Source organism: Oncorhynchus clarkii, chromosome 6 (assembly GCF_045791955.1).
Source record: "Oncorhynchus clarkii lewisi isolate Uvic-CL-2024 chromosome 6, UVic_Ocla_1.0, whole genome shotgun sequence".
NCBI lineage: Eukaryota > Metazoa > Chordata > Actinopteri > Salmoniformes > Salmonidae > Oncorhynchus > Oncorhynchus clarkii.
The window spans coordinates 10,952,162-10,962,575 of NC_092152.1; the positions used below are offsets into that span (position 1 = coordinate 10,952,162).

Here is a 10,414-nt window from a genome sequence, read left to right on the forward strand (position 1 = left end):
TGTGTGTGTGTGTGTGTGTGTGTGTGATAGAGAGAGAGAGAGAGAGAAAGCGAGCGTGATGGAGTGTGTGTGAGCGAGTGAACGAGTGAGGGTGTGTGGAACAGTGTGCTCGCAGCATTTCATTTTAGACGGGCCCACTCCCTTTACTGCCTCTGGACAGTCAAAATCCTAGAAGGATGAGAAAAAGACATACGTCTGAACGAAATAAAGAATATGAAAAAATGGGTTACAAACTACTGTTAAATAAACGAATCATAATAGACAACCAGCTAGCCTATATGCAAACCATTCACAATGTCACTTTCTGAACTCTCAGTTAAAATTAAAATATATAAGGCTACTGAATAATAACAATAACAATAACAATAATAATAATAGTCTAATAATAATAATAAAGTATAGAGGAGAGGAAGTCAAACAAATAAATAAATAGCAGGATTAGATTCATGTAATGTCTTCAGATATGATTTTAGTTATTATTATTATTATTATTATTCGAAATGCTATATGTATTCTGAAGCTGAAAAAATTGTATACAGGTCTATTTAAACATATTAAATTGAAAGACTATAGCCTACTGAAAGTTTAGCAATCTTAAACATGCGAGATCAACCCGCACATGCACGATAGCCGACCAAATCCCACAATTTCTGAGATAAAATGACATTCATCTTTTCACTTTTTATTCATGTATTCTTAAGGCGTCGAGGCTAGGAGACTGGCGCCTAGGTCCGTCTCCCCACCTACAAGCCGCCGTCCAGTGAGGCTGGAATGGCTCCCAAAGCAAACAACAGGTTGGATATTGTAGCTGTCGATTATTAAAGTGTCGCAGGCACAATGGTGACTCTATGTTCCATTCGATACGCTTGGGGGACTCTTTGGAAAATGGGCACAAAATGTGTCCCCGTGGGGGCTTCCAGCGTGATCGAGTCTGCGTGCTGCTCACCCCATTTCTGTCTCCGGGGAAACGAGGTGCACTGGACGGATGCAGTAATAGGCTGACGTAATATTAATAAATAATAATAATGTATCTGTGGACCATTGGTATTTACTTTGGTATTTTTAAAGCCTTCGTGGAAAAGGCCAGATTCGGATGGTTGGGTGCTTTTTTTGGCACTAATGAATTCGTGTCTACAACTTCAGGCAACGTTTGATAAAGGCTTTATCATACATAGTCTGTGCAGGCATCTCTCTCTCTCTCTCTCTCGCTCTCTCTCTCTCTCTCTCTCTCTCTCTCTCTCTCGCTCTCTCTCTCGCTCTCTCGCTCTCTGTCTCCCTCTCTCTCTGTCTCTCTCTCTCTCTCTCTCACTCTCTCTCTCTCTCTGTCTCTCTCTCTCTCTCTCTCTCTCTCTCTCTCTCTCTCTCTCTCTCTCTCTCTCTCTCTCTGTCTCTCTCTCTCTCTCTCTCGCTCTCTCTCTCTCTCTCTCAATTCAAATAAATTCAAAGGGCTTTATTGGCACGGGAAACATATGTTGTCAAATCAAGTGAACTAGATAATACAACATAAACAGTAAACATTACACTCACTAAAGTTCAAAAGAAATAGAGACATTTAAAATGTCAATATTATGGTTATATACTGTGTTGTAACAATGTGCAAATAGTTAATGTACAAAAGGGAAAATAAATAAACGTAAATATGGGTCTTCACTGGTTGCCCTTTTCTTGTGGCAACAGGTCACAAATCTTGTTGCTGTGATGGCACACTGTGGTATTTCACCCAATATATATGGGAGTTTATCAAAATTGGATTTGGGTCTGTGTAATCTAAGGGAAATATGCTTCTCTAATATGGTCATACATTTAACAGGTTAGGAAGTGCAGCTCAGTTTCCACCTCATTTGGTGGGCAGTTTTCACATAGCCTGTCTTCTCATGAGAGCCAAGTCTGCCAACGGGGCCTCTCTCATTAGCAAGGCTATGCTCACTGAGTCTGTACATAGTCAAAGCTTTCCTTAAGTTTAGGTCAGTCACAGTGGTCAGGTATTCTGCCACTGTGTACTCTCTGTTTCGGGCTAAATAGCATTCTAGTTCGTACTGTTTTTTTGTTAATTCTTTCCAATGTGTCAAGTAATTATCTTTTTGTTTTCTCATGATTTGGTTGTGTCTATTTTTGTTGCTGTCCTGGGGCTCTGTTTGTGAACCAGGCCGCAGGACCAACTTGATTCGGGGACTCTTCTCCTGTTTCATCTCTCTGAAGGTGATGGCTTTGTTATGGAAGGTTTGGGAATCACTTCCTTTTAGGTGGATGTTGTGTTCTACGTCGAACACTGAGGATATTTTTGCAGTCTCTCTCTCGATCAAATAGCACAACATTATCTAACAAATGTTTGACAGGGAAACAGCGCCACTTGGTGGAGAAAAGTTAAACAACCCACTAGTTTGAGATATCACTGCTTGCTTCTAACGCTGACATCCCCTTGAATAGGTTCACACTATGTCAATTGTCCCAGAGTTTCATAAAAGGTGTAGAATAATTTATTCTGAGTAAAGAAAAATACTTCCTTTACACATAAACCAGCTAGCCTGTTTAAAAAAAAGTTATTCAACCTATATTTAACTAGGCAAGTCAGTTAAGAACACATTCTTATTTACAATGATGGGCTACCAAAAGGCAAAAGGCCTCCTGCGGGGACGGAGGCTGGGATCATTTAAAAAAAAATAGGACAAAACACACATCACGACATGAGGGACACTACATAAAGAGAGACCTAAGAAAACAACACAGCATGGCAGCAACACATGACAACACAGTATGACAGCAACACAACATGACAACAACATGGTAGCAACACATGACAATACAGTATGACAGCAACACAACATGACAACAACATGGTAGCAACACAACATGGTAGCAGCACATGACAACACAGTATGATAGCAACACAACATGACAACAACATGGTAGCAACACAACATGGTAGCAGCACATGGCAACACAGTATGACAGCAACACAACATGACAACAACATGGTAGCAACACAACATGGTAGCAGCACATGACAACACAGTATGACAGCAACACAACATGACAACAACATGGTAGCAACACAACATGGTAGCAGCACATGACAACACAGTATGACAGCAACACAACATGACAACAACATGGTAGCAACACATGACAATACAGTATGACAGCAACACAACATGACAACAACATGGTAGCAACACAACATGGTAGCAGCACATGACAATACAGTATGACAGCAACACAACATGACAACAACATGGTAGCAGCACATGGCAACACAGTATGACAGCAACACAACATGACAACAACATGGTAGCAACACAACATGGTAGCAGCACATGACAACACAGTATGACAGCAACACAACATGACAACAACATGGTAGCAACACAACATGGTAGCAGCACAACATGGTAGCAGCACAAAAAACATTGTACAAACATTATTGGGCACAGACAACAGCACAAAGGCAACAAAATATCACGTGAAGCAGCCACAACTGTCAGTAAGCGTGTCTATGATTGAATCTTTGAGTCTACTGTCCTTAATACTCATTACCAAACATGACATGGAGTGACAAGGAGTGGCATGATGGCACAAACAGACTGGTACCAACATAGAAATGTAATGAATTCATTATTCACTATAAACCAGCCATCACAGGACCACGTCCTGTTCCCTTATTGAACTCCAGAAAGAGGACGTTGACTTGCGTGGTACCGATGGGCTCTCCTAACCCAGCAACGGCTCCAGCTGTTCCAATAGGCAGGATTCTTCTATTGATATGACATTGAAAAAGAACTAACTGGGATGAAGATGAACATAACCTAGAACACTTCTACATTAATGTGGATGCTACCATGATTACGGATAATCCTGAATCACCGTGAATAAAAATGTTATTGTAATAGTGAGAGGTTAGGGGGGATTGATATTTGTGCGTCTGTAACTTTCTCACTTACTATTTCATTATTCTGAAGCACAACCAAAACAAACAGCAAATGCACCCAACAAGTTTGTAGAGTTACAAACTTGATGTAATCATTAGTACTAGGAATATGAGACCAAATACTAAACTATTGACTACTTTAATACATATATTAGTGAATTATTCCCAATACTTTGGTCCCCTAAAATGGGGAGGGACTATGTACAACAAGTGCTGTAATGTCTAAATGGTTCACCTGATATGGCTTGAAAATACCCTCAAATTAAAGCTGACAGTCAACTGGAGTACAGAGCCACAACAACAACAAAATGTGTCACTGTCCCAATACTTTTAGAGCTCACTGTATTTGTTTAAAACTAATCACTTCATGGTTTCATTTCAGAGAGCCAAATAATCCGTTTTTTTTTTTTGTTGCAAAATGCAATATATCAGCCTCACTCTCCGAGAACTCGTAGGTTTAACACAGTCAAAGGTAACGCATAACTACATTTGTGATCAATAACTGTACAAATTATACAACTGTGACATCAATATTTAAAATAAGGTAAACAAATAAATCATTCAATACAGTAATATGAGATATGTATGTAAATTATTTACATTTGACATTTTAGCCATTTAGGAGATGCTTTTATCCAGATAGCTATATATATATACACTTCATTTATTATTAACATCTAAAATATATGAATTAAAAGTGTAAGAACAGTAACATTTTACACACACATGAAGTTAGCCATAAGCAATCATTTCTGATGAAAAAACACAAATGTGAAAAATTGGTGGATGTAGCGCTCTGGAAATAAAGTCTTTAAATGGAAAAGTGAAACCTTATTTCCTGGCAAGCTTACACATTCACAGCAAAGACTACAAAACCCATACCACTGTAGAAAACAAGTTTATTAGACAAATTATACACAGAAAGCTTTGCCACTTGTAACAGAGGCCTCAGTTTGTTCCGTTTGAATAATATGCAACACATACAACAACATAGGCCTATATTAAATACTGTACACTATAATCAGTTGAACATGATCAAGTAATCCTGTACCTCCTATGTATGAAATAAAAAATGGTACGCGCATATCAAGTTGTGCATGCTTCTTTTTAAGATCTTGCCTCCTCTGTTATTAGCCAGCAAATCAAAATGAACTCAACATGACAAGAGAAAGCTCGTGTGTGTTCTGGAACTGGGAGGAAACCAAATGTGTAGGGTGACTGCTAACTCAAGGCTCATATGATATATTATTTTTTATTAAACAAAAATAGCGTCAACATGTAAAATATACACATTTCATAATGTCTCTGTCATTTATACTAAATAAAACTTCTTTAAACCTTGTCTGTGTCCTATTGTCATTCGATAGCCGTACTGCAGCTTAAGAAAATAACATCTAGAAGGCTTGCATCAAACACTGCTTCTGGTCTCTACGCACAACATTTGCGGTTTAGTCTTAAGATAACAAACTGAAAGCTCATTCTAAACAACTAACATTATTAAATATTAATACAGTGTTAGTGAAAAGGTTTGGTTCCTCTTTTCCCTTCACATTATTATTTTTTGACCCCCTCCCTCCAATAACCTCACCTTAATTAATGGTCTCGTCTAAACAATTGGCACTTTAAAAACGTTAGATAAACAGTACCCTTAACATTTAAGAAATAAAATAGAAAGATCTTTCAAAATGGCTGCCATCAGCTCTACAGTTCCAATGGCAAAAAAAATCCTATTGAAACAGGAGACTGGCGAGGAGAAGCCAGCCTGTGCTGATAAGGCTTGTGCTGAGGATGTTATTGGAAAGGGCTTCTCCTCAATCTGAGCCCAACTGTTTGCCCTTACAACAGTCAATTAGAGGACTGGAGAATGACACGATCGCACAGAAATGTGACTTTGTTTTCCTGACTGAGCCCTGGCAGAACTACAAGTAAGGTGAAAAACAACTTGAATATGATTTATGACGCAAACCAGAGTAAGACTATAGCACTCATTTAGCGGTTTTCAAAATTGGCTGAGAAAACAAGTAGACCGCTGAGAACAATGTGTTTTTTGTTGTTTTACTTTCTGACCAAACACATTCCACGCATTAAAATGTATTTTCAAAACAAATTCAATCAAATACATATAATAGCTTTAGCTGCTTTTTTAAAGTCATTTTTCTGTTGTCTTTTATCTCAGTTATTTTCAGTCCTTTTTGTGCCTCTATGCGTCTCTCAAGAAATGTCCGTTTAGAGGTTGAGGCTCTCACCTTGAAACAGACAGCACAGTACAGGTGAGAAAGAATTTCCAAACTACATACAATCAAACACAGGTCTGTGGGCACTGGTGCAGTGAGTGCAGTGGAATTGATAGAGTTGTACATGCACCAAAATGGCGGAGTGTTTCCAGAGCTCAGATGGTGAGGTCTCAGTATGCAGGGTAGCTGAGCCAATGGACACCCATTTTTGGGCAGATTTCAGATTTGGAGCACAGGCATTGATGAGCAACACCAAAGAACTGAATGGGATGAAATCCCATAAGGTGAAAGGCAAAGACAAGAATGTCCACCAAATGAACATTGGGTAATTGCCGATTTGTGGATCTCAAGAACAGACAGACAAGTGTTTTCTGTTATTAAAAAAAACATACTCTCCTTGTTGTGTCCATAGGAGTCATATGCTTCTTCAGAAAAGCAGTCCATAAATGACATGGAACGAAAAAGAGATAACAGATCCCTGTCACACACCCAAAAATCTTCTGAAAACCACGAGAACGATGACTATAAAGAAAACATTCAAGTCCCCACCTCCTCTCACCAACAGGTTTCAGACGGAAGACCAACCCCACCCACCACCCACCCACCCACCCCACTCCACTGAACAAAAGCAAAGCCGCCCCCCCCCCCCCCCCCCCCAAAAAAAAAACTGAACTGAAAAATTCCTATGTACATAGAGCTTTGTGAGTGTATTTTTTTACATCTCTCTCACTATGTGGCCTCCTCCTCCTCCTCATATGGATGTACCCCGATCGGGGTCGTTGCCGTAGCTGAAGTTGGGCTGGGGAGTGGGCTGGTAGGGTATGGAGGACATTGTCTTGATGGGACTGCGGAAGAAGCCACCGTTGGGGGCTCTCTGCCTGAAGGTTCCCCCAGTCCGGTGGTCCTGCACGGGACCGAAGGCGAAGCCCTGTTGGGCCTTGGTGGACAGGCTGCGGCTGAGGGTCTGGATCTGCTCGGGGATGAAGGTGGTGGTGGTGATGTGCGTGTTGCGGAAGTCGCTGATCTGTTCCAGGGCCTGCCGTGCAGCCGGCATAGAGTCCATGTCCAGGGGCGTCAGGTCAATAGAGGAGGTGGAGAACTGCTTGTGGGGGCTGTCGTCCTCCGCGCACAGGCTGTTAACCCGGCGGTGAAGGTGCTCCAGGTCAATCTCCTTATCGTCCTGCGTGGGGGCGAGGGGGAAGGGGGTGGGGGGTCAGAGAAAAAGAGAGAGAGGAGGCGGAGGACAGGGTCAAAGGAGAGTGAGGATAAATGTGGAGGAGGGGGAAGAGTAGGAGGATGGGGGAAGAGGAGGAGGATGGGGAAGACACAGTGGAGTGAACAAACGGTGAGGTGAGAGAAGAGGGGAGAGTGCATGGCCAAAGAAAAAAGGAGTGTCAAGGAGGATGGTATGGTTGTGTAATGAGGATGGTATGGTTGTGTAATGAGGATGGTTTGGTTGTGTAATGAGGATGGTTTGGTTGTGTAATGAGGATGGTATGGTTGTGTAATGAGGATGGTATGGTTGTTTAATGAGGATAGTATGGTTGTGTAATGAGGATGGTATGGTTGTGTAATGAGGATGGTATGGTTGTGTAATGAGGATGGTATGGTTGTGTAATGAGGATGGTTTGGTTGTGTAATGAGGATGGTATGGTTGTGTAATGAGGATGGTATGGTTGTGTAATGAAGATGGTTTGGTTGTGTAATGAGGATGGTATGGTTGTTTAATGAGGATAGTGTGGTTGTGTAATGAGGATGGTATCGTTGTGTAATGAGGATGGTATGGTTGCGTAATGAGGATGGTTTGGTTGTGTAATGAGGATGGTATGGTTGAATAATGAGGATGGTATGGTTGTTTAATGAGGATAGTATTGTTGTGTAATGAGGATGGTATGGTTGTGTAATGAGGATAGTATGGTTGTGTAATGAGGATGGTTTGGTTGTGTAATGAGGATGGTATGGTTGTGTAATGAGGATGGTATGGTTGTGTAATGAAGATGGTTTGGTTGTGTAATGAGGATGGTATGGTTGTTTAATGAGGATAGTGTGGTTGTGTAATGAGGATGGTATCGTTGTGTAATGAGGATGGTATGGTTGCGTAATGAGGATGGTTCGGTTGTGTAATGAGGATGGTATGGTTGTTTAATGAGGATAGTATTGTTGTGTAATGAGGATGGTATGGTTGTGTAATGAGGATAGTATGGTTGTGTAATGAGGATGGTATGGTTGAATAATGACGATGGTATGGTTGTTTAACGAGGATAGTATGGTTGTGTAATGAGGATGGTATGGTTGAATAATGAGGATGGTATGGTTGTTTAATGAGGATAGTATGGTTGTGTAATGAGGATGGTATGGTTGTGTAATGAGGATGGTATGGTTGTGTAATGAGGATGGTATGGTTTTATAAGGAGGATGGTATGGTTGTTTAATGAGGATAGTATGGTTGTGTAATGAGGATGGTATGGTTTTATAAGGAGGATGGTATGGTTTTATAATGAGGATAGTATGGTTGTGTAATGAGGATGGTATGGTTTTATAATCAGAACGGTATGGTTGTATAATCAGAACGGTATGGTTGTGTAATGAGGATGGTATGGTTGTAGAATCAGAACGGTATGGTTGTGTAATGAGGATGGTATGGTTGTATAATCAGAACGGTATGGTTGTATAATGAGGATGGTATGGTTGTAGAATCAGAACGGTATGGTTGTATAATGAGGATGGTATGGTTGTATAATCAGAACGGTATGGTTGTGTAATGAGGATGGTATGGTTGTATAATCAGAACGGTATGGTTGTATAATGAGGATGGTATGGTTGTATAATGAGGATGGTAGGTTGTATAATGAGGATGGTAGGTTGTATAATGAGGATGGTATGGTTGTATAATGAGGATGGTAGGTTGTATAATGAGGATGGTATGGTTGTATCTGATTAATAGTTCAAGTGCAAGGTAGCTAGCTACATTTATTCAATGATCTGTTTTGTGAATCGAGTGAAATTTTTTAGAGGGGAAAGGGGTTTACCCATTTTCCCCAGATATTTATATTGAACAAAAAATGTATTTGTCAAAAGATTGTTGATACAAACATATAAATAGCATTACTACATCCAAATAAAATGATTGGTCAACATCTTTGGGGTGGTCACACTTAGAGATGGGTGGCTCAGCTTGTGCTGAGAGGAAAGTGGCTCAGCTTGTGAGATGATTGTGTCCATTGTGGGGGTACAGGGATTGGGGTACTGTGGGGTGGAGGTGGGGAACACACATCCTTCCTCTATTTTGAGAGAGGGCATCCTTGGTGAGGGGTACAGACAGAGTCAACAACTGACCATGTGGCGTGGAGGGGGGTCTTGCCCCGGCTGCGATTCGGGGGGCAGAAGGGACCACAGTTACCCTCCTCGTCTTAGAGAGGGAGGGGGCAGAAAGAAGTGCTGTTTGCGGGGACCTAGTCACACCACAAACCCGGGAGGGAGGGAGGGGGGGGGGGGGGGGGGGGGGGGGGGTGGAGGAAGGAGGGAGGGTTTGAACGTATAGGAACGAGGAGGGGATGTTGAGAGAGAACAGTCATTGTTGACTGTGAGAGTCAGGTTACCTTACAGGTAACTTCCGTACGGCGAGAGAAACAGCCTGCTTTTGGATCAACTGAAGAGGGTTCTGTGTAGCAACACAAAGCTAAATATAAAACAGAGTTAATACATGTAAGTAGTCTAAGAGATGAACCTCTGTTTCAATCAGACCGATGTGAAGGTCTCATTTAGGGGAGAATTTGTTCATGTTTGAGTGGCTACACCTTCAGTCATTTGAATTGGACTGTACAGATCCCACACCGTGTTCTTTAGCCAAACACGCATGGCATACACCTGTTAACCTGTTACACGCCCTCTAGTGGAGGGAAGGCATCATAGCTCATTACATGACTGCACACTAAACCAGATTCTGCCCTGGTCAGAAAGAGTATGGTAAAAGCCCTCTAGTGAAAGGAAGGCATCGTAATTCATTTATCGACAGGCGGTGCCCGTGACTAGAAAATGTCATCAATGCCAAAGTGTTGTTGTTATCATAAAGCATTAAATATGACAATCTGAGTTGTTTTCGACAACTGAATGTTTCGGGATTTCCCTAACAAGACTCTCCATATTGTACTTAAAGGCCCCGTCATGGGTATAACCTGGAGGTGGCAGGAGGGGCAGTGAACGTGGTCATTCTCATTTTGGGGGTGAGTTGGGAGGGGTCATTATTGGGTTCGAA

At 41.4% G+C, this 10,414-nt stretch overlaps 1 protein-coding gene across 1 annotated transcript in view; it reads right to left on the reverse strand.

Annotated features, from left to right (window-relative positions):
- Positions 1-6,832: 6,832 nt before the first annotated feature.
- LOC139411904 (glutamate receptor ionotropic, delta-2-like) overlaps positions 6,833-10,414 on the reverse strand; it is a 275,808-nt gene continuing 272,226 nt past the window's right edge. The window contains exon 14 of the mRNA XM_071158656.1: positions 6,833-7,339. Within this exon, the coding sequence (XP_071014757.1) occupies positions 6,911-7,339 (429 nt within the window). The 3' untranslated portion in view covers positions 6,833-6,910. The remainder of the gene's footprint in view (positions 7,340-10,414) is intronic.